This window comes from Salmo salar, chromosome ssa07 (assembly GCF_905237065.1).
Source record: "Salmo salar chromosome ssa07, Ssal_v3.1, whole genome shotgun sequence".
Taxonomy (NCBI): domain Eukaryota; kingdom Metazoa; phylum Chordata; class Actinopteri; order Salmoniformes; family Salmonidae; genus Salmo; species Salmo salar.
The window spans coordinates 6,724,703-6,750,271 of NC_059448.1; the positions used below are offsets into that span (position 1 = coordinate 6,724,703).

The 25,569-nt window shown below is 43.7% G+C and overlaps 1 protein-coding gene across 2 annotated transcripts in view; it reads left to right on the forward strand.

Annotated features, from left to right (window-relative positions):
- glu2b (Glucosidase 2 subunit beta) overlaps positions 1–25,569 on the forward strand; it is a 263,260-nt gene that overhangs the window by 75,159 nt on the left and 162,532 nt on the right. For both annotated transcript variants that reach the window (XM_045721341.1, NM_001139813.1), the window contains 2 exon segments: positions 198–284; positions 17,038–17,107. In XM_045721341.1, the coding sequence (XP_045577297.1) occupies positions 198–284; positions 17,038–17,107 (157 nt within the window).

The window sequence follows — 25,569 nt, forward strand, 5'->3', positions numbered from 1 at the left end:
TGTTATCAGTTATTAATGCATTTTTCTTATACTACTGTACCCGCAGGGCTAGCAGGTATGTTTGTGTGTGAGAGAGTGTATTTTGGTATGTGTGTTGCAGTTCATGTTGCTTTTTGTTTATACACTCTTCTTGAGTGTTTCCATTTAGTGTGTGTGTGTGTATCTTGCCCTGTCCTCATCAGTGTCTTTGTCCCCAGGCTTTGCTAGGAGGGGCCCACCGGGTTGATCTCTCCAGGTTTGAGGAGACACTCTGGACCAGTCTGAGGACAGGTGACACTGTAACAGTAAGCTCAACCCCTTTCTCTCTCTCTCGTCTCACTGACACACTCTGTCCTCTACCCTCTCCATCATCATGATACATCAATACCCTGTTACACTCTGACCTCTCTACCTTCTCCATCATCATGATACATCAATACCCTGTTACACTCTGACCTCTCTACCTTCTCCATCATCATGATACGTCAATACCCTGTTACACTCTGACCTCTCTACCTTCTCCATCATCATGATACGTCAATACCCTGTTACACTCTGACCTCTCTACCTTCTCCATCATCATGATACATCAATACCCTGTTACACTCTGACCTCTCTACTTACCGCTTTGAACTCCATCATCTTGCTATTCCAGGTCATTTGTTAGTTCTGGCTCACTTATGGTTGGAGAGGCTAAAACATCACTTTAACACAGTGGCTTATACTGGGTTGCCCCCCACACCCCAACACACACCAACTCGCAGCACCTAACCCGTCCACACCAACAGTTACCATAGCATCACACAGTCTTGACAAACCCATTCTTCGAGTTCCTAGCATAGCATTTCTCAAGCCCTTGTTCTTATATGATGGGCGAGTTCCCCAAAGAATAGGCCCATTGGCTCGTGCAGACAAGACCCGTCTCACGAAGCCAAGACGCTGTGCAGCGTACGTCGCTCCAGATAACATCCTTTCATTTCCTCCGTACCGATAAAAGATGAGCGCGAGAGGAGGAGACCGAGGCCTATCGCGTCTCGTTGTGATTGAGTCCCTTCACTAAGCCACTGAGAGAGTCTACACAAATACCCCCTGGATTGATAAGGAGCTGGTCATTTCCAAATAACTTTTAAAAATTCTATTCAGTCAAGATTAGATTGTCTCGTGCCCCAAGCTGGTTTATTGGGTGTCGTCTATCATGGAATGCAGATATGAAATCACCTCAGGCCGCCCTTCTTCTTCATGACACTTTTGAAAACATGAAGCTTTATTTGTTTTTGATTCATCTGGGCTTTTGTTGTTGTTGCTGATTTGAATGGATACGTCAATCTTTTAAGTAGAGGAAGCTGGTGCTGTGGCGTGGAAACGACGCAAATATAGTAATTATCTTAACACAAACAGAGGTTCGGCAAAATCTTCTATTGAAGTTCTATTGCAGTGTTTATATAACTATAATACAGTACAACTTAACGTTTTATATACAGTACCTTGAAAGGGATGTTTCTTATGAATGCCCTCTGTGATCTTTAGATTTTGTTTTTAGTGTTTCCAAACTGGAGTTGAGAGAATGTGATGAGTCACTCCCATCACATCCAGATATATTTATACTGTTTGATAATGTAATATTTATCACACCGACCAACCGCCTCGGCGCTCCTGTCACTGCCTCTCTGTTCCGCCTCCTTTCCTTTAGTTCTTCTTCCCAGGCATGTGAATCAACAATCCTGATAGGAAAACAGGGGATTATAATAATGTTGACAGAAGTGACCTTTTCACACAGATACTAAGGGACTGTGGGCCTGTTTCTGTTCTCTAATTGTGTTGTGCTCGAGCAGCTAGCACGGCGGCAGCTAATGGCTCCTTCCCACAATACTCCAGGCCACGTCGCCCTACATAAGTAGCTCTCACTCGGTGGCGGCTGCCACGACAACTGCCACAGCGGCCCGCTGTTTAAAAAGAAAACACTCATAATGACTCCCCCCCTTTGTTTTCTTTTTGACTATAAGCTGGCCCAGTTCCTCTTATCAAAGCAGTACAGCGTGGCATTAGGGGGCGAGGGGAGTGGGCGGCAGTTGTACCAGCCTTCACCATGAGTTGGGCGGGCTCTGTTGCTTCATGAGAAGATAGGAAATCATGCCACTTTAGTGTCTGAACACCCCCCCCCCACCAACCCACCGCTTGTTCCATGCAAGTTATCTCTTGCCCTGGATCTCTCCCATTCTTTGTCTTTGGAGGCTGAATTATGCATACATCCATACATATCTGGCCTCCTTTGCCTATCAGCACAAGTAGAGACAAAGTATTTGTTTAAACTGAGCACTTGACTCTACATTGTGTGAAGTTGCTGATATTTTTGGATTCAGGAGATTCATTTTCTCGAAAAAGGCAGTGAAGTTCATTTGAAACTTCCAAGTTTGTGATGGTTTGGAGCAGAGAAATTGTAGTGTTTCTTAGTCCTAACTATTTTGCCTCTCTCCTATGGCCTCTCTAGTCTTATACGAATGGGAGCCAATTCATGATATGGCCCATGACTCAGGGGGGACTCAGGCTACCTCAAGTAAGGTTATGTCGCAACTCAAACAAACTACAAAGAACAGCACACACATTGATATCGTTAGTACACCTCTTACCAATCACACATTCATCAAGTTCAAATAAAAATGGGATTTTCATAGTAACTAATTGTTATATGCTAAGCATAAAGACGGGCTTTTAACTGTCTGCCAGCTGTAGATAACACTCCAGAGGACTGGTTTGTTAAATGAGGAGAATCTCCCCAATGACAGAATGGAAAGGATTTATTATACATGTGGTACGAGGAGTGCACACCATGCATAGCAGGCACCTATTGTAACTTTGTTGACATTTACAGTGACTGTACAAAATATTAGGAACTCCTGCTCTTTCCATGACAGACTGACTAGGTGAATCCAGGTGAAAGCTACGATCACTTATTGATGTCACTTCAATCAGTGTAAATGAAGGGGAGGAGACAGTTTAAAGAATGATTGTTAAACCTTGAGATATTTGAGACATGGATTGTGTATGTGTGCCATTCAGAGGGTGACAAAATATTTAAGTGCCTTTGAAAGGGGTTTGGTAGTAGGTGCCAAGGCGCACCGCTTTGAGGGGGCTTAAAATGGTGGAGTTAAACGCCATGGGGGGGCTTAAAATGGTGGAGTTAAATGCCATGGGGGGGGGGGCTTAAAATGGTGGAGTTAAACGCGATGGGGGGAGCTTAAAATGGTGGAGTTAAACGCGATGGGGGAGCTTAAAATGGTGGAGTTAAACGCCATGGGGGGGCTTAAAATGGTGGACTTAAATGCCATGGGGGGGCTTAAAATGCTGGAGTTAAACGCCATGAGGGGAGCTTAAAATGGTGGAGTTAAACCCCATGGGGGGGCGGCTTAAAATGGTGGAGTTAAACACCATGGGGGACTTAAAATGGTGGAGTTAAACCCCATGGGGGGTCTTAAAATGGTGGAGTTAAATGCCATGGGGGGGCTTAAAATGGTGGAGTTAAACGCCATGGGGGGATTAAAATGGTGGGGAGAAACGCCATGGGGGGGCTTAAAATGGTGGAGTTAAACGCCATGGGGGGGGCTTAAAATGGTGGAGTTAAACGCCATGGGGGGGTTTAAAATGGTGGAGTTAAATGCCATGGGGGGGCTTAAAATGGTGGAGTTAAACGCCATGGGGGGGCTTAAAATGGTGGAGTTAAACCCCATGGGGGGCGGCTTAAAATGGTGGAGTTAAACGCCCATGGGGGAGCTTAAAATGGTGGAGTTAAACCCCATGGGGGGGACTTAAAATGGTGGAGTTAAACGCCATGGGGGGCTTAAAATGGTGGAGTTAAACGCCATGGGGGGCTTAAAATGGTGGAGTTAAACGCCATGGGGGAGCTTAAAATGGTGGAGTTAAACGCCATGGGGGGCTTAAAATGGTGGAGTTAAACGCCCATGGGGGGCTTAAAATGGTGGAGTTAAACGCCATGGGGGGTGCTTAAAATGGTGGAGTTAAACGCCATGGGGGGGCTTAAAATGGTGGAGTTAAACGCACATGGGGGGGCTTAAAATGGTGGAGTTAAACCCGATGGGGGGAGCTTAAAACGGTGGAGTTAAACGCCATGGGGGAGCTTAAAATGGTGGAGTTAAACCCCATGGGGGGGACTTAAAATGGTGGAGTTAAATCCCATGGGGGGGACTTAAAATGGTGGAGTTAAACCCCATGGGGGGGACTTAAATTGGTGGAGTTAAACCCCATGGGGGGGACTTAAAATGGTGGAGTTAAACCCCATGGGGGGGACTTAAAATGGTGGAGTTAAACCCCATGGGGGGACTTAAAACGGTGGAGTTAAACCCCATGGGGGGGCTTAAAATGGTGGAGTTAAATGCCATGGGGGGGCTTAAAATGGTGGAGTTAAATGCCATGGGGGGCTTAAAATGGTGGAGTTAAATGCCATGGGGGGCTTAAAATGGTGGAGTTAAACGCCATGGGGGGGCTTAAAATGGTGGAGTTAAACGCCATGGGGGGTTTAAAATGGTGGAGTTAAATGCAATGGGAGGGGGGCTTAAAATGGTGGAGTTAAACGCCATGGGGGGGGCTTAAAATGGTGGAGTTAAACCCCATGGGGGGGGGCGGCTGAAAATGGTGGAGTTAAATGCCATGGGGGGAGCTTAAAATGGTGGAGTTAAACCCCATGGGGGGACTTAAAATGGTGGAGTTAAACGCCATGGGGGGGGCTTAAAAGGGTGGAGTTAAACGCCATGGGGGGGGCTTAAAATGGTGGAGTTAAACGCCATGGGGGGCTTAAAATGGTGGAGTTAAACGCCATGGGGGGGCTTAAAATGGTGGAGTTAAATGCCATGGAGGGGGGGCTTAAAATGGTGGAGTTAAACCCCATGGACGGTGGGCTTAAAATGGTGGAGTTAAACGCCATGGGGGGGACTTAAAATGGTGGAGTTAAACGCCATGGGGGGGGGCTTAAAATGGTGGAGTTAAACGCCATGGGGGGGCTTAAAATGGTGGAGTTAAACGCCATGGGGGGGCTTAAAATGGTGGAGTTAAACGCCATGGGCGGGCTTAAAATGGTGGAGTTAAATGCCATGGAGGGGGGGCTTAAAATGGTGGAGTTAAACGCCATGGGGGGGCTTAAAATGGTGGAGTTAAACGCCATGGGGGGGGCTTAAAATGGTGGAGTTAAATGCCATGGGGCGGGGGGCTTAAAATGGTGGAGTTAAACGCCATGAGGGGGGGGCTTAAAATGGTGGAGTTAAACGCCATGAGGGGGGGCTTAAAATGGTGGAGTTAAATGCCATGGGGGGGGCTTAAAATGGTGGAGTTAAACGCCATGGGGGAGCTTAAAATGGTGGAGTTAAACCCCATGGACGGGCGGCTTAAAATGGTGGAGTTAAACACCATGGGGGGAGCTTAAAATGGTGGAGTTAAACCCCATGGGGGGGACTTAAAATGGTGGAGTTAAACCCCATGGGGGGGCTTAAAATGGTGGAGTTAAACCCCATGGGGGGGCTTAAAATGGTGGAGTTAAATGCCATGGGGGGGGCTTAAAATGGTGGAGTTAAATGCCATGGGGGGGCTTAAAATGGTGGAGTTAAATGCCATGGGGGGGCTTAAAATGGTGGAGTTAAACGCCATGGGGGGGGCTTAAAATGGTGGAGTTAAACGCCATGGGGGGCTTTAAAATGGTGGAGTTAAACGCCATGGGAGGGGGGCTTAAAATGGTGGAGTTAAACGCCATGGGGGGGCTTAAAATGGTGGAGTTAAACCCCATGGGGGGGCGGCTTAAAATGGTGGAGTTAAACGCCATGGGGGGGGCTTAAAATGGTGGAGTTAAACCCCATGGGGGGACTTAAAATGGTGGAGTTAAACGCCATGGGGGGCTTAAAATGGTGGAGTTAAACGCCATGGGGGGGCTTAAAATGGTGGAGTTAAACGCCATGGGGGGGGCTTAAAATGGTGGAGTTAAACGCCATGGGGGGCTTAAAATGGTGGAGTTAAACGCCATGGGCGGGCTTATAATGGTGGAGTTAAATGCCATTGAGGGGGGGCTTAAAATGGTGGAGTTAAACGCCATGGGGGGGCTTAAAATGGTGGAGTTAAACCCCATGGACGGTGGGCTTAAAATGGTGGAGTTAAACGCCATGGGGGGGCTTAAAATGGTGGAGTTAAACGCCATGGGGGGGGCTTAATATGGTGGAGTTAAACTCCATGGGGGGGCTTAAAATGGTGGCGTTAAATGCCATGGGGCTGGGGGCTTAAAATGGTGGAGTTAAACCCCATGAGGGGGGGGGCTTAAAATGGTGGCGTTAAACCCCATGAGGGGGGGGCTTAAAATGGTGGAGTTAAACCCCATGAGGGGGGGCTTAAAATGGTGGAGTTAAACGCCATGGGGGGGCTTACAATGTATGAACATGTATGAACATTTAATGGACCCCCTGCCGCTCCCCTCTTCTCCCCTCTTGGAAGAAAGCCTAAGTAGACCTGACACGGTGCATTTGGATAACTCTCCATCACACCACAGTTTTTTCCCGTCGCCCCCCCTTTTTATATTTTAGGAAAGACAACTTAGGTGAATATTTTATGGGGTACATTGCCTCAGTTACACTCGGCCGAGCAGTGAGCGTGGCACGCGACGACTCCCTGACAGGCAGATATGCCAGCATCCACAGGGAGACAGCATCCACATATAGACCAGAATTGACACGGAGTCAGCATCTACAGTACAAGGAGTCAGCATCTACAGTACAAGGAGTCAGCATCTACAGTACAAGGAGAAAGTATCTACAAGGAGACAGTATCTACAAGGAGACAGCATCCACATGGAGACCCATCCACAAGGAGACAGCTTTCCATGCGTCTGTCCTCCCACAGTTCTTCCCTCCGTTCATCCCTCTGTTCCTCATCCTCCTTTCCTCTGTCGTTAATATCTTGAGTACTGGGAGACAGCCAGCCACTGGCAGGTTTTGGCTGACCGTTAGCAGGAATTTGAGCTAAAAGACACTCTGGAACACTGTACACATTCATCCCTCTTCCTCCTCATCCACCTTTCATCTGTCGCTAAAGATCAGTCTCTTCATTATAACACCCTTCTGTAAGTTGTTGAATCAGAGGGACAGTTTTATGGGTTTACCATCTCTCACAGCCTCATATATCCTTCCTGTATGAGGGACAGTTTTATGGGTTTACCATCTCTCACAGCCTCATATATCCTTCCTGTATGAGGGACAGTTTTATGGGTTTACCATCTCTCACAGCCTCATATATCCTTCCTGTATGAGGGACAGTTTTATGGGTTTACCATCTCTCACCGCCTCATATATCCTTCCTGTATGAGGGACAGTTTTATGGGTTTACCATCTCTCACAGCCTCATATATCCTTCCTGTATGAGGGACAGTTTTATGGGTTTACCATCTCTCACAGCCTCATATATCCTTCCTGTATGAGGGACAGTTTTATGGGTTTACCATCTCTCACCGCCTCATATATCCTTCCTGTATGAGGGACAGTTTTATGGGTTTACCATCTCTCACAGCCTCATATATCCTTCCTGTATGAGGGACAGTTTTATGGGTTTACCATCTCTCACAGCCTCATATATCCTTCCTGTATGAGGGACAGTTTTATGGGTTTACCATCTCTCACAGCCTCATATATCCTTCCTGTATGAGGGACAGTTTTATGGGTTTACCATCTCTCACAGCCTCATATATCCTTCCTGTATGAGGGACAGTTTTATGGGTTTACCATCTCTCACAGCCTCATGTATCCTTCCTGTATGAGGGACAGTTTTATGGGTTTACCATCTCTCACCGCCTCATATATCCTTCCTGTATGAGGGACAGTTTTATGGGTTTACCATCTCTCACAGCCTCATATATCCTTCCTGTATGAGGGACAGTTTTATGGGTTTACCATCTCTCACAGCCTCATATATCCTTCCTGTATGAGGGACAGTTTTATGGGTTTACCATCTCTCACCGCCTCATATAGACTCCCTGTATGAGAGTGCTAAAGCATAGGTGTTGACGCACTCTCCCCGTTAACCACAAGGTTGCTGGTTGAAACCCTGCATCAGCTATTCCCCCTGTAAGTGCTACTGCACTACTATATTAATCAAAGGTCAGTCCAGAGGCTGACGTTATCTGTTAGCATTTCAATACAATGGGGGGGATCCCCTGATAATATCAGTACGGCTCACCAGGATGCTATGCCATGTGCTGGGTTAGAAGTACATCGACGTCAGTAATTCTTTGTTGTAGGTATTCTATTCTGTTCTGTCTTATGCTTCTTTTAAGAAACTGGACTATGTTGGGGAGTTTGAAGTGTAGTTCAGTGCTTGACCTGACCAGCAGGAAATGGTTTCTGGGTACCCAGCTGGACCAACTTGACTGTGTCACACATCAAATATTGCAGTAGAGGCGAACCATCCCAGTTTTTGGTAGTACTGAGTACTTACCGTAATTTCCGGACTATAAGCCGCTACTTTTTTCTCACGCTTTGAACCTCCCGGCTTAAACAATGACGCGGCTAATATATGGATTTTTCCCGCTTTCAAATGTAAAAAAAAAAAAAACATTCTGTGACGTGCTCAGTTTTTTGGCGGCATGAAGCTTTCATTAGACCAATGAAATTGCCGAACGGGTTAAGGTCAAACAACTTTTTTGTTTACTGTTTAGATTAAATCGAGCGCTCTCAAACTTCCCATCATTCTGATTACGGTAGTCATTTTGTCACCCTCATCATGGCAAAGACATGGAGAAATGCATTTGATGCAGCTTTCAAGTTGAAGGCGATTGATCTGGCTGTTGGAAAAGGAAATAGAGCTGCTGCACGGGAGCTTGGTCTGGAGCAATGACTTTCTTGGTAGGCTACTGTTTACTGCTAATTTAAAAAAAATTGTTACAAGCCGTGTTTCGTTAAAGCCTATTTATTTTTGTTACAAGCCGTGTTTCGTTAAAGCCTATTTATTTTTGTTACAAGCCGTGTTTCGTTAAAGCCTGTGTAAAGTTAATTTGTTTCAATGTACCGGTAGGCACCTGCCGTTTATAGACATGTGCGGCTTATTTATGTTCAAAAAAATATATATATTCAGTGGATGCGGCTTATATTCAGGTGCGCTCAATAGTCCGGAAATTACGGTAGTGTTTCTCAGAGAATCTCCATTGAAAATCCTGTTTAGTCCAAGATTAGGTTTAATCTGTGACAGGGGAAACTGCCCTGTAAAGTCTGTTTCTTGTTTGAACAGTACCTATGGATGCAAAAAGGGATCTTAAATATATTATATGACTCCTCTACCCAATTACTCTCCTCCTCCCTGCACATCTTTCTTACAGTGTATAAACAATACAATAAAACCACCATCATCATCACCCTTCTTGTCTTCTGAATGACTAACTCTACCCGAACACCAGAAAGCCATCCTCTCAATTTCATAGTTCTCCAGTGCAGGCTCCAATGATCTCCTTTGCTGTTAGTAAAGGGCACACTTCATTTCCTCAGTTTGGATGTGAAACGGTGACTCGCGCCACCACTTGTTCTGACCCCGACGGAGCTATACCACACGTTTACCGGCGTTTTGTTTGTGGTTGGTGTCCACCTTCCTCCTTGATCTCATCATCGGTGTCTTTGCTCAACTTCCGTTTCGCCTCGTTCGTCCTGACGAGCAACAGAGTGGTGTCATGGTGACACAGGGGGGTTCTGTTGCACTGCTATGACGACACATTTGATGTGGAAGTGGCAAGCCTTGTCTACCATGCGTTCTCTCTCTATCACTCTCTCTCGCTCTTTCTATCTCTCTCGCTCTTTCTCTCTATCACTCTCTTTCTCTCTTTATCTCTCTCTCGCTTTCTCACTCTCTCTTTCTCTATCACTCTCTCGCTCTTTCTCTCTATCACTATCTTTCTCTCTCTCGCTCTATCACACTCTTTCTCTCTCACTTTTTCTCTCTCTTTTCTTTCTCTATCTCTCACTCTAGTTCATTTGTTTATCTGACTGTCTTTTGGAAACTTTCTGATAATTTAGATATGGCTCTGTTTTTAACACGATAGGTTTCTGTGGGCTACTCACTTCAACTTACACACCACTTCGAGTGTCAGTATTTACACACATTCTGAAACCAATATCATTTAAAGTTTACGCAGCCTTAATGACTGACATTAAAAGTGACTGACTATCTTCTTCTTAAAGAAGCAAGAGCGATCTTAGTTGACTGACTTTTTCCTCTCGAGAAGCTCCACTGTGGATCACGTATAAAGACAAGACATACATGAGTGTGTTGGCTCTCTCCTCTAATACAATCTGCTTTCCCAGAAAACCCTCCATTCCCCAACAGCAGAGGATGCCAATGTGTGTATCTCTCTCTTCACAGTTTTTTTTACTTCCATTAAAAACAATCAAATTAATTAAGAACAGGGTATATAAATCAACCTCCATGCCCATCACTCTGTACCTTCGGGACAGAAGGACATTGCTGAAACTGCTGCTCTTGTTGTTTCACACACACGGACATGCATGCACACACACACACCATTTTAAAAGGCATACAATACTGCATCTCACTTGAAGCGAGTAGTAGAAATTAAGTGTAATTTTCTTTAAAAACTCTGTTAGCTGTTTACAGTTTTCATATCATATGTGCTCTTTACATTGGTGCTTTCGTAGTTAATATTTATTAGGATCCCCAATAGCTGCTGGATAATAGTGGATACTATTTTTATGTGTCTGTGTGCAATATGAAGGAAATTGGAAGTAGATTCGTGAGCCAATGCTAACTAGCATTAGCACAATGACTAGAAACCGACAGGTACGGTAAAGTAAGCTAGTTTAATTCCTGTCATTGAGCTAATTGCAAGAATCTCCCTTTAATGGCATAGAGTGCATGCTTTTCGTGCCACCATACTAGATAGCCTTGGATCAATGGTTTGGGAAATGTTTGAATCATATATTATGGAAAACCATCAAAAATACAAAAAACGGCTTACTTTCACTTTGATCATTAAGAAATATATACTGTTAAGCAGCGCTCACATGCTACTATTGGGTGAATCACACAGCGAGTGACGACCTGATGTGGTTGTGGAAACAACTTATAAAAGTTAGGAGCACAACATAACATTTAGGAACGTGTAGCCTATGTTGGACCGAAATGTATTCTAGGCTAGCTACTTCTCAAACACATGTTGTGCTCTAGAAACTAATAAGTAACCCTGTAAATTCATTTATTTATTATAGAAAGATGCAATGTTGAAACAAATACCTGTCATCGAGATTACAAAGTAATTTCTGGAATAATAGGATTCACATTGTGAATAGCACTATTTCCTGTTGAGATGCGTTATATTGAAAATTGTACACTGTCACTTTAAGAACATCACGTTTGTGAAACATCATGCTTGAGACCGGTCATCCATTCATTGCTATGAACATGGATCTCATGAAGAAGCTATCCCTTTTCCTTTCTTTCCAGCCTAGTCTCATAGACAAGACGTAACATAGTAAATGTCAATCCGAGATATTTAAATTAGTATGATATGTTACGTTTGTATGATTACATAAGACATGCAAGAAACGGAAGTAGGGTGGTTGGTTGGAGTGGGCGTACCACGTGAATCTCATCATGGAAATCAGCATTTTTGCTGATTAGCAACTTTTCAACTACTTACTACTTTTTAGCTACTTTGCAACTACTTAGCATGTTAGCTAACACTTACCCTAACCTTAACCATTATAGCTAACCCTTCCCCTAACCCTAACCATTATAGCTAACCCTTCCCCTAACCCTAACCTTATCCATTATAGCTAACCTTTCCCTTAACCCTTTAACTTTACTCCTAAACTTAACCTTAACCCTAACCATAACCTTAACCCTAACCCTTTAACCTAACTCCTTAAACTTAACCCTAACCATAACCTTATCCCTTATAGCGAACCTTTCCCTTAACCCTTTAACTTTACTCCTAAACTTAACCCTAACCTTAACCTTAGCCCTAACCTTAAACTTAACCCTAGGCTTTTTTTTTATTATTCATTTTTTACCCTTTTTTGTGGTATCCAATTGGTAGTTACAGTCTTGTCTCATTGCTGCAACTCCCGTACGGATTCGGGAGAGGTGAAGGTTGAGAGCTGTGCGTCCTCTGAAACACAACCCAACCAAGCCGCACTGCTTCTTGACACAATGGCCAATTAACCCAGAAGCCAGCCGCACCAGTGTGTCAGAGGAAACACCGTACTCCTGGCGACCGTGTCAGCGTGCACTGCGCTCGGCCCGCCACAGGAGTCGCTAGAGCGCGATGGGACAAGGACAGCCCTGCCGGCAAAACCGTCCCTAACCCGGTACGACGCTGGGACAATTGTGCGCCGCCCCATGGGTAAATGATCATATTTATTTGTACCACCCGTGACTGACAAACCTACATGCCAATATAGACCTTATTATTGTGTTCCGTGCAGGTTATTGAGAACTTTCTCTTTTAGTGTTTCCTCAGTAGGTTTCTTGAAGGAGAATGCCCCCACTTCTATATCAAAGATCACTTAAAAAAAACACTGCAGTACATAATATAGTAATACTATAGTATTTATACTATAGTAAACTGTAAATACAAGTGTATAGTATATTAATATCTTGCCCAAAACACTATAGTTAATACTACAGTAAAATCCACAAAAAAACTGTTTGTAACAACTAACTATACAGAATGTCTGGTATTTAGAGATCCTCATTCTGTTAGATCCCCAGAAGAATAAAGGTCTACATTGCACTGACATATCCATCACAACCATTCTCTCGCCAACCTCACTGACCTGTAACCAAAGAGCCCGGAGACCCTGAGACCTGAAATCACTACCCCATTACGATGGAACAGCTCGTCAGAATGGCAAGAACAACAGAGGACGAGGAGAATGAGGAGTAGGATACATACGGCCTACTATTGAGGGAATTCAGTACATCTCGCTTACAAGAGGAGGCCTATGTCACTCACAGTTGGCTGTCAGAAATATAGGTCTGCCAAAAAAGGAAAAACAAGATGTGGGGATTTTCAAAAAAAATAAATTACATTTTTTTTACATAATTTGATATTCTCAGTGGAATTTGGACCACAGTCAGTGCATGGGGGCAGCTATTTAAATTGCACCAGTTCCCTTTTATGTAAATGTGGATAGCCCTCAACTCCCACCAAGCTTTTAGCCATCTATTTTGTTAAGGGCTGTATCTATAAGAGAAGTCTCTCAAGTCAGCGCTGTGGGTAGGGAACCAAATGAAGTCTGTTTGATTAATAATAAACTGGGAATTATCTGCTTGTCAATTAATTAATGGTTTCCAGTTTATGTTCCCATTTCATTTACCGCGGCCTGGCTTTCTCTCGGTTGACACATACCCCCAGTGCCCCATTGAATTTCCAAACAATAAAATACACTGGCAGTCTGGGAAGAGACAGACTCTTCAAAGTCCCTACTCTAGTTTATAGTTCCCTACTGTAGTTTATAGTTCCCTACTGTAGTTTATAGTCCCTACTGTAGTTTATAGTTCCCTACTGTAGTTTATAGTCCCCTACTGTAGTTTATAGTTCCCTACTGTAGTTTATAGTTCCCTACTGTAGTTTATAGTCCCTACTGTAGTTTATAGTTCCCTACTGTAGTTTATAGTTCCCTACTGTAGTTTATAGTCCCTACTGTAGTTTATAGTCCCCTACTGTAGTTTATAGTCCCTACTGTAGTTTATAGTTCCCTACTGTAGTTTATAGTTCCCTACTGTAGTTTATAGTCCCCTACTGTAGTTTATAGTCCCCTACTGTAGTTTATAGTCCCTACTGTAGTTTATAGTTCCCTACTGTAGTTTATAGTCCCTACAGTAGTTTATAGTTCCCTACTGTAGTTTATAGTTCCCTACTGTAGTTTATAGTTCCCTACTGTAGTTTATAGTCCCTACTGTAGTTTATAACTCCTACTGTAGTTTATAGCTCCCTACTGTAGTTTATAGTTCCCTACTGTAGTTTATAGTCCCCTACTGTAGTTTATAGTCCCTACTGTAGTTTATAGTTCCCTACTGTAGTTTATAGTCCCTACAGTAGTTTATAGTTCCCTACTGTAGTTTATAGTTCCCTACTGTAGTTTATAGTCCCTACAGTAGTTTATAGTTCCCTACTGTAGTTTATAGTCCCTACTGTAGTTTATAGTCCCCTACTGTAGTTTATAGTCCCTACTGTAGTTTATAGTCCCCTACTGTAGTTTATAGTCCCTACTGTAGTTTATAGTCCCCTACTGTAGTTTATAGTCCCTACTGTAGTTTATAGTTCCCTACTGTAGTTTATAGTCCCCTACTGTAGTTTATAGTCCCTACAGTAGTTTATAGTTCCCTACTGTAGTTTATAGTCCCTACTGTAGTTTATAGTCCCTACAGTAGTTTATAGTCCCTACAGTAGTTTATAGTTCCCTACTGTAGTTTATAGTCCCCTACTGTAGTTTATAGTCCCTACTGTAGTTTATAGTCCCTACTGTAGTTTATAGTCCCTACAGTAGTTTATAGTTCCCTACTGTAGTTTATAGTCCCTACTGTAGTTTATAGTCCCCTACTGTAGTTTATAGTCCCTACTGTAGTTTATAGTCCCTACTGTAGTTTATAACTCCTACTGTAGTTTATAGTTCCCTACTGTAGTTTATAACTCCTACTGTAGTTTATAGTCCCTACAGTAGTTTATAGTTCCCTACTGTAGTTTATAGTTCCCTACTGTAGTTTATAACTCCTACTGTAGTTTATAGTCCCTACTCTAGTTTATAGTTCCCTACTGTAGTTTATAGTTCCCTACTGTAGTTTATAACTCCTACTGTAGTTTATAGTCCCTACAGTAGTTTATAGTTCCCTACTGTAGTTTATAGTCCCTACTGTAGTTTATCGTTCCCTACTGTAGTTTATAGTTCCCTACTGTAGTTTATAGTCCCTACAGTAGTTTATAGTTCCCTACTGTAGTTTAATGTCCCTACTGTAGTTTATAGTCCCTACAGTAGTTTATAGTTCCCTACTGTAGTTTATAGTTCCCTACTGTAGTTTATAGGCTCTACAGTAGTTTATAGTTCCCTACTGTAGTTTATAGTTCCCTACTGTAGTTTATAGTCCCTACAGTAGTTTATAGTCCCTACTGTAGTTTATAGTTCCCTACTGTAGTTTATAGTCCCTACTGTAGTTTATAGTCCCTACAGTAGTTTATAGTTCCCTACTGTAGTTTATAGTTCCCTACTGTAGTTTATAGTCCCTACTGTAGTTTATAGTCCCCTACTGTAGTTTATAGTCCCTACTGTAGTTTATAGTCCCTACTGTAGTTTATAGTCCCTACTTTAGTTTATTGTCCCCTACTGTAGTTTATAGTTCCCTACTGTAGTTTATAGTTCCCTACTGTAGTTTATAGTCCCTACTGTAGTTTATCGTCCCCTACTGTAGTTTATAGTCCCTACTGTAGTTTATAGTCCCCTACTGTAGTTTATAGTTCCCTACTGTAGTTTATAGTTCCCTACTGTAGTTTATAGTTCCCTACTGTAGTTTATAGTCCCTACTCTAGTTTAAAGTTCCCTACTGTAGTTTATAGTTCCCTACTGTAGTTTATAGTCCCTACTGTAGTTTATAACTCCTACTGTAGTTTATAGCTCCCTACTGTAGTTTATAGTTCCCTACTGTAGTTTATAACTCCTACTGTAGTTTATAGTTCCCTACTGTAGTTTATAGTTCCCTACTGTAGTTTATAGTTCCCTACTGTAGTTTATAGTTCAGCCACTATTGTATTTTCATGTACTGGTTAATTTCAAGAATCATGTCTGGCAGCTTGAAGGTTCAATTCGTTTTGTGTTTCTTTTGAGTTTAAGTCGTCGCCACAAGTGCTTGAATAATAGTCATGAAGGTAGGCAATCTTTGTACTGAACGTGTGATATGTGAATGAAATTCACTTAGACTGTTTCTCCAAGTGTGACAACAAAGACAAAGCTTGTGGTCAAAATTCGGTGTACTCTTCATTTCGAAGAGGACGTGCTCTTTAGTGTTACAATACAATTTATTTGAGTAACAACATTACATTTTCAATGACACAAACATATACCATAAACATTAATACTGCACTTTTTTTAATGCAATGATAATATTGCTCTTTGCTGCATTTCACATCATGTTCAATCTTAAAAAAGAAAGAAATGTTTGAGTAATTTCCCCCCTCTGTCTCAAAAGGCCTGTGTTTCTGTCAGCAGGTACCTTCTGCAATGGAACCAGTGTCCATGTGATCCTTAACAGGTGTTTAGTCTCCTCAGAGAAAGTGACCCACAATCCGTTTGGCAATGTCTCTCATTCAAAGGGCTAGTAATGTCACTGGCTCTCAGTGGTAGGATCACAACATCATCGTCACATCCTCAAACCAGACCTATATTCCATTGTCCCTGGTGTAGACGTGCCATATTTAGTCTAGTTAAGCATCAATGGTGCTCCACAAAAAAACGAATGCTTTGAACTGCACATATTTAATATCACTACAGTATAATTTTTTGGGGGGGAGTGTCTGTAAGCATCAACAAAATAAATCTACACAGCAGTAAATACACAAAGCACGATTGTGACCTCTCAAACTGGAGATATGTATGTCATTCCAGTGGTGTATTTTAATATTCACCACAGGTTATACAGTCTAATAATTCACTCTCTTTAAAGACCCCCAAATTCAAGGTTGAATTTCATTTGACACATTTTCCAAATAAACACTTGCTTCAAACATGGTACATCAAATTGTATCACCCCCCCCACCACCCCTCGCATATGGGGCCCCATGCGGCCAAAACAGCCACAGAACCCATGCTTGGCGTTTTGTGTCTGACTGTCTGTTGAGAGACACCACACAGAGACTCACAGCTATGTAGCTGCAACAAACCAATGACCATGTTACTTCAACCCCTGTCACACACATCCTGCTTTATAGATGAATGCAGGAGATACCCAAGGTCCTTTCAGAATACACTGTATATCTTTCACCTTGTTCTCTCTCCCCTCTCTCCTTCCATTACGTGTCCGTAGATCAAAGGGAGACATGGTGTGCCAGGCAGTCTGGCAGATGAAGACCCCAACATCAAGGCCGCCGTGAGCGGTAAGTCAGTACGCCTCGCCCCCCCTCTCCACCACCATCGCCAAAACCCCCTCCATCCTCCACGTCATTCCAAACCATCATGCTCCACAGATCTGCATCAGATCTAGGATGACTAATCGCGCGTGCGCGCGCGTGTGTGAGCGAGCGTGCGTGCGTGCGTGCGTGCGTGCGTGCGTGCGTGCGTGCGTGCGTGCGTGCGTGTGTGTGTGTGTGTGTGTGTGTTCAGAATAAAAAAAAACTGCCATTTGAAAGACATGTACTGTATGTGATGGAGTGGCCATATATTACATCTCTATACTGGTCCTCCTCCTGAACCCAGGAGATCAGATACTAATCATGGCTTCCTGAACCCAGATCAAATACTCATCATGGCTTCCTGAGCCCAGATCAGATACTAATCATGGCTTCCTGAACCCAGATCAGATACTAATCATGGCTTCCTGAACCCAGATCAGATACTAATCATGGCTTCCTGAACCCAGATCAGATACTCATCATGGCTTCCTGAACCCAGATCAGATACTAATCATGGCTTCCTGAACCCAGATCAGATACTCATCATGGCTTCCTGAACCCAGATCAGATACTAATCATGGCTTCCTGAACCCAGATCAGATACTCATCATGGCTTCCTGAACCCAGATCAGATACTAATCATGGCTTCCTGAACCCAGATCAGATACTCATCATGGCTTCCTGAACCCAGATCAGATACTAATCATGGCTTCCTGAACCCAGATCTGTCTGTCTGTCTGTCTGTCTGTCTGTCTGTCTGTCTGTCTGTCTGTCTGTCTGTCTGTCTGTCTGTCTGTCTGTCTGTCTGTCTCCGTCTGTCTCCATCTGTCTCTTTCTCTGCCTGTCTGTCTCTTTCTCTCCATCTGCCTGTCTTTCTCCGTCTGTCTCTCTTTCTGTTTCTCTCCATCAGTCTGTCTTTCTCCTTCTGTCTCTTTCTCCTTCTGTCTGTCTCTCTCCTTCCTTCTATCTTTCTCTGTCTGTCTGTCTTCCTCTGGGCTTGCTCAGATCTTGTACTGTGCACATTGACCATTTGGTGTTGGAGCAAAAAGCATGGAAATACAGTATAAGATGGATATTTTTGCCATGTTCTTTTGAAGCCCTTTGATTTCCTTCACTGCTCCTTTGGCTAGTTCTCAACTCCATTACCCTACAATACACAGTCAGTTACTCTACAGTACATATAGTCAGTTACCCTACAGTAGATAGTCAGTTACCCTACAGTAGATATAGTCAGTTACCCTACAGTAGATAGTCAGTTACCCTACAGTAGATACAGTCAGTTACCCTACAGTAGATACAGTCAGTTACTCTACAGTAGATATAGTCAGTTACCCTACAGTAGATAGTCAGTTACTCTACAGTACATATAGTCAGTTACCCTACAGTAGATACAGTCAGTTACCCTACAGTAAATAGTCAGTTACTCTACAGTACATATAGTCAGTTACCCTACAGTAGATATAGTCAGTTACCCTACAGTAGATAGTCAGTTACCCTACAGTAGATACAGTCAGTTACCCTACAGTAGATACAGTCAGTTACCCTACAGTAGATAGTCAGTACCCTACAGTAGATAGTCAGTTACCCTACAGTAGATAGTCAGTTACTCTACAGTAGATATAGTCAGTTACTCTACAGTACATATAGTCAGTTACCCTACAGTACATAGTCAGTTACCCTACAGAAGATAGTTAGTTACCCTACAGTAGATAGTCAGTTACCCTACAGTAGATATAGTCAGTTACCCGACAGTAGATAGTCAGTTACTCTACAGTAGATAGTCAGTTACTCTACAGTAGATATAGTCAGTTACCCTACAGTAGATAGTCAGTTACTCTACAGTACATATAGTCAGTTACCCTACAGTAGATACAGTCAGTTACCCTACAGTAGATAGTCAGTTACCCTACAGTAGATACAGTCAGTTACCCTACAGTAGATAGTCAGTTACTCTACAGTACATATAGTCAGTTACCCTACAGTAGATATAGTCAGTTACCCTACAGTAGATATAGTCAGTTACCCTACAGTAGATACAGTCAATTACCCTACAGTAGATATAGTCAGTTACCCTACAGTAGATAGTCAGTTACCCTACAGTAGATAGTCAGTTACCCTACAGTAGATAGTCAGTTACCCTACAGTAGATACAGTCAGTTACCCTACAGTAGATACAGTCAGTTACCCTACAGTAGATAGTCAGTTACCCTACAGTAGATACAGTCAGTTACCATACAGTAGATACAGTCAGTTACCCTACAGTAGATAGTCAGTTACCCTACAGTAGATACAGTCAGTTACCCTACAGTAGATACAGTCAGTTACCCTACAGTAGATAGTCAGTACCCTACAGTAGATAGTCAGTACCCTACAGTAGATATAGTCAGTTACCCTACAGTAGATAGTCAGTTACCCTACAGTATATATAGTCAGTTACCCTACAGTAGATAGTCAGTTACCCTACAGTAGATACAGTCAGTTACCCTACAGTAGATACAGTCAGTTACCCTACAGTAGATAGTCAGTACCCTACAGTAGATAGTCAGTTACCCTACAGTAGATAGTCAGTTACTCTACAGTAGATATAGTCAGTTACTCTACAGTACATATAGTCAGTAACCCTACAGTACATAGTCAGTTACCCTACAGTACATAGTCAGTTACCCTACAGTAGATAGTCAGTTACCCTACAGTAGATATAGTCAGTTACCCTACAGTAGATAGTCAGTTACTCTACAGTAGATAGTCAGTTACTCTACAGTAGATATAGTCAGTTACCCTACAGTAGATAGTCAGTTACTCTACAGTACATATAGTCAGTTACCCTACAGTAGATATAGTCAGTTACCCTACAGTAGATAGTCAGTTACTCTACAGTACATATAGTCAGTTACCCTACAGTAGATACAGTCAGTTACCCTACAGTAGATAGTCAGTTACCCTACAGTAGATACAGTCAGTTACCCTACAGTAGATAGTCAGTTACTCTACAGTACATATAGTCAGTTACCCTACAGTAGATACAGTCAGTTACCCTACAGTAGATAGTCAGTTACTCTACAGTACATATAGTCAGTTACCCTACAGTAGATATAGTCAGTTACCCTACAGTAGATAGTCAGTTACTCTACAGTAGATAGTCAGTTACCCTACAGTAGATACAGTCAGTTACCCTACAGTAGATAGTCAGTACCCTACAGTAGATAGTCAGTTACCCTACAGTAGATAGTCAGTTACTCTACAGTAGATATAGTCAGTTACTCTACAGTAGATACAGTCAGTTACCCTACAGTATACAGTCAGTTACCCTACAGTAGATAGTCAGTTACCCTACAGTAGATAGTCAGTACCCTACAGTAGATAGTCAGTACCCTACAGTAGATAGTCAGTTACTCTACAGTACATATAGTCAGTTACCATACAGTAGATAGTCAGTTACCCTACAGTAGATAGTCAGTACCCTACAGTAGATAGTCAGTTACCCTACAGTAGATAGTCAGTTACCATACAGTAGATACAGTCAGTTACCCTACAGTAGATAGTCTGTTACCCTACAGTAGATAGTCTGTTACCCTACAGTAGATACAGTCAGTTACCCTAGACATTAAACTGTGACCATCTTGTAACCGCTGATCTACTCTCTTGCTATAAAATCTACAACAGCTGTTAAGACGCTCTTTGAGGGAAATGTTTAATAAAAGTCTTATTTTTTATTTTTTTGTAGCTTTTTTTTGAGCTTCCACTTCACTCCAGGTCTAGCTGAAAATAATTTTTATGGACAGTTTGTTTGTTCTTCATTTCATGCAGCCCGGTTTAACTTCGAGATAAAGATTGTTTACTTTTTTGTTTCCTTTGTTGTCATTGTTGGAAGCATGTCTCTTCTATTTCCTTCAGTGTGTTCTATTGGGTTGAACAGCGTGTTCTATTGGGTCCAACAGCGTGTTCTATTGGGTCCAACAGCGTGTTCTATTGGGTCCAACAGCGTGTTCTATTGGGTTGAACAGCGTGTTCTATTGGGTCCAACAGCGTGTTCTATTGGGTCCAACAGCGTGTTCTATTGGGTCCAACAGCGTGTTCTATTGGGTCCAACAGCGTGTTCTATTGGGTCCAACAGCGTGTTCTATTGGGTCCAACAGCGTGTTCTATTGGGTCCAACAGCGTGTTCTATTGGGTTGAACAGCGTGTTCTATTGGGTCCAACAGCGTGTTCTATTGGGTTGAACAGCGTGTTCTATTGGGTCCAACAGCGTGTTCTATTGGGTCCAACAGCGTGTTCTATTGGGTCCAACAGCGTGTTCTATTGGGTCCAACAGCGTGTTCTATTGGGTCCAACAGCGTGTTCTATTGGGTCCAACAGTGTGTTCTATTGGGCCGAACAGCGTGTTCTATTGGGTCCAACAGTGTGTTCTATTGGGTCCAACAGTGTGTTCTATTGGGTCCAACAGCGTGTTCTATTGGGTCCAACAGCGTGTTCTATTGGGTTGAACAGCGTGTTCTATTGGGTTGAACAGTGTGTTCTATTGGGTCCAACAGTGTGTTCTATTGGGTTGAACAGCGTGTTCTATTGGGTTGAACAGTGTGTTCTATTGGGTCCAACAGCGTGTTCTATTGGGTTGAACAGCGTGTTCTATTGGGTTGAACAGTGTGTTCTATTGGGTCCAACAGCGTGTTCTATTGGGTCCAACAGCGTGTTCTATTGGGTCCAACAGCGTGTTCTATTGGGTCCAACAGCGTGTTCTATTGGGTCCAACAGCGTGTTCTATTGGGTCCAACAGCGTGTTCTATTGGGTCCAACAGCGTGTTCTATTGGGTCCAACAGCGTGTTCTATTGGGTTGAACAGCGTGTTCTATTGGGTCCAACAGCGTGTTCTATTGGGTCCATTAGTGTGTTCTATTGGGTCCAACAGCGTGTTCTATTGGGTCCAACAGCGTGTTTTTTTTGGGCCGAACAGCGTGTTCTATTGGGTCCAACAGCGTGTTCTATTGGGTCCAACAGCATGTTCTATTGGGTCGAACAGCGTGTTCTATTGGGTCCAACAGCGTGTTCTATTGGGTCCAACAGCGTGTTCTATTGGGTCCAACAGCGTGTTCTATTGGGTCCAACAGCATGTTCTATTGGGTCCAACAGCGTGTTCTATTGGGTTGAACAGCGTGTTCTATTGGGTTGAACAGTGTGTTCTATTGGGTCCAACAGTGTGTTCTATTGGGTTGAACAGCGTGTTCTATTGGGTTGAACAGTGTGTTCTATTGGGTCCAACAGCGTGTTCTATTGGGTCCAACAGCGTGTTCTATTGGGTCCAACAGCGTGTTCTATTGGGTCCAACAGCGTGTTCTATTGGGTCCAACAGCGTGTTCTATTGGGTTGAACAGCGTGTTCTATTGGGTTGAACAGCGTGTTCTATTGGGTTGAACAGCGTGTTCTATTGGGTCCAACAGCGTGTTCTATTGGGTCCAACAGCGTGTTCTATTGGGTTGAACAGCGTGTTCTATTGGGTCCAACAGCGTGTTCTATTGGGTCCAACAGCGTGTTCTATTGGGTCCAACAGCGTGTTCTATTGGGTTGAACAGCGTGTTCTATTTGGTCCAACAGCGTGTTCTATTGGGTCCAACAGCGTGTTCTATTGGGTCCAACAGCGTGTTCTATTGGGTCCAACAGTGTGTTCTATTGGGTCCAACAGTGTGTTCTATTGGGTCCAACAGCGTGTTCTATTGGGTCCAACAGCGTGTTCTATTGGGTCCAACAGTGTGTTCTATTGGGTCCAACAGCGTGTTCTATTGGGTCCAACAGCGTGTTCTATTGGGTCCAACAGCGTGTTCTATTGGGTCCAACAGCATGTTCTATTGGGTCGAACAGCGTGTTCTATTGGGTTGAACAGCGTGTTCTATTGGGTTGAACAGTGTGTTCTATTGGGTCCAACAGTGTGTTCTATTGGGTTGAACAGCGTGTTCTATTGGGTTGAACAGTGTGTTCTATTGGGTCCAACAGCGTGTTCTATTGGGTCCAACAGCGTGTTCTATTGGGTCCAACAGCGTGTTCTATTGGGTCCAACAGCGTGTTCTATTGGGTCCAACAGCGTGTTCTATTGGGTTGAACAGTGTGTTCTATTTGGTCCAACAGCGTGTTCTATTGGGTCCAACAGCGTGTTCTATTGGGTCCAACAGCGTGTTCTATTGGGTCCAACAGCGTGTTCTATTGGGTTGAACAGCGTGTTCTATTGGGTCCAACAGCGTGTTCTATTGGGTCCAACAGCGTGTTCTATTGGGTCCAACAGCGTGTTCTATTGGGTCGAACAGCGTGTTCTATTGGGTTGAACAGCGTGTTCTATTGGGTCCAACAGCGTGTTCTATTGGGTCCAACAGCGTGTTCTATTGGGTTGAACAGCGTGTTCTATTGGGCTGAACACACTAAAGGATACAATGCTATTTCTTAGTTGTAGATGGTCTGCTTGTGACATTGGAGTTTGGTTCATTAAATCTACAATGTGCATTTTGTATATAAAAAAAAACCATTGTATGGACACAAGAATGCAATATATACTACAATGCCTGCAGTAGCTACTCGGTCATAACTCATAACTAAATCACAACCAAGAATGCATTTTTTCCTAGAGCTGCTGAAAATGACGGCTAGCCATGTTGTGTTTTCAAGGTGATCCAGTGAGATTTACAGCATATCTGACAACCACACTGAATTAAAAAGGAGCATGCAATTTATTTAGGAGTTGGTGTGTGTGTGTGTGTGTGTGTGTGTGTGTGTGTGTGTGTGTGTGTGTGTGTGTGTGTGTGTGTGTGTGTGTGTGTGTGTGTGTGTGTGTGTGTGTGTGTGTGTGTGTGTGTGTGTGTGTGTGAATAAGTACACACCAAGCGCCTGTGCTCTGAAACACCAGCAACAGATAACAGATGGTCCCCCTGCATTAAAAGTGTTTTATTTCCCTACAGAAACCAGATATGTCAAAAATAAGCCTGTGCAACATTAGTCATTTGGAATATTCATGTCGGTGCCCTCTATCCGTTTTCCTCTTCACAGCCAAAATACCACCAGTCCAAATCTCCTCAGGAACTAGGTGAAAGGGAGGTAAGAGGGGGAAAAAATGCAGTCAGCTGAAATAGGCAAAAAGGCTCACATGACTATAATGGACAGACTTTGTTTCTGGTCTCTTAATTGAACATGCGTGGTACACAATTACAAGGAGCAGCTCTGTAGATTATTCTACATGTTCACAGCTCGTAATGCGTCCCTCTTAACCTAAACCACTGGACCGCCCTCCTCTGGGCTTTACTCAGCCCGGCTACTCGACCGTGGAGGACTCGTGGCAGCTCTCCTATCCAGTACCTCTCCTCTTCTTCTCTCCAGTACCTCTCCTCCTCTCCTCTTCTTCTCTCTAGTACCTCTCCTCCGCTCCTCCTCTCTCCAGTACCTCTCCTCCTCTCCTCTTCTTCTCTCCAGTACCTCTCCTCCTCTCCTCTTCTTCTCTCCAGTAACTCTCCTCCGCCCCTCCTCTCTCCAGTACCTCTCCTCTACTCCTCTTCTTCTCTCCAGTACCTCTCCTCCTCTCCTCTTCTTCTCTCCAGTACCTCTCCTCTACTCCTCTTCTTCTCTCCAGTACCTCTCCTCTACTCCTCTTCTTCTCTCCAGTACCTCTCCTCCACTCCTCTTCTTCTCTCCTCCGCTCCTCCTCTCTCCAGTACCTCTCCTCCTCTCCACTTCTTCTCTCCAGTACCTCTCCTCCACTCCTCTTCTTCTCTCCAGTACCTCTCCTCCTCTCCTCTTCTTCTCTCCAGTACCTCTCCTCCTCTCCTCTTCTTCTCTCCAGTACCTCTCCTCTACTCCTCTTCTTCTCTCCAGTACCTCTCCTCCACTCCTCTTCTTCTCTCTAGTACCTCTCCTCCTCTCCTCTTCTTCTCTCCAGTACCTCTCCTCCGCTCCTCCTCTCTCCAGTACCTCCCGTCCACTCCTTCTCTCCTCTTCTGCCTATCCTCCTCTCCTCCTTCTTCACCTCTTTAATTTCCTTCCACCATATTATCCTCTCTAAGGTCTTCTCCTGCTCCCTTTCTCTCTGTCACCTTACCACCCTTCCTTCCTCTCTCTCACATTACCACCCTTCCTCTCTCTCACCTTACCACCCTTCCTTCCTCTCTCTCACCTTATCACCCTTCCTCTCTCTCACATTACCACCCTTCCTCTCTCTCACCTTATCACCCTTCCTCTCTCTCACCTTACCACCCTTCCTTCCTCTCTCTCACCTTACCACCCTTCCTTCCTCTCACCTTACCACCCTTCCTCTCTCTCACCTTACCACCCTCCCTTCCTCTCTCTCACCTTACCACCCTTCCTCTCTCTCACCTTACCACCCTTCCTCTCTCTCACCTTACCACCCTTCCTCTCTCTCACCTTACCACCCTTCCTCTCTCTCACCTTACCACCCTTCCTCTCTCTCACCTTACCAC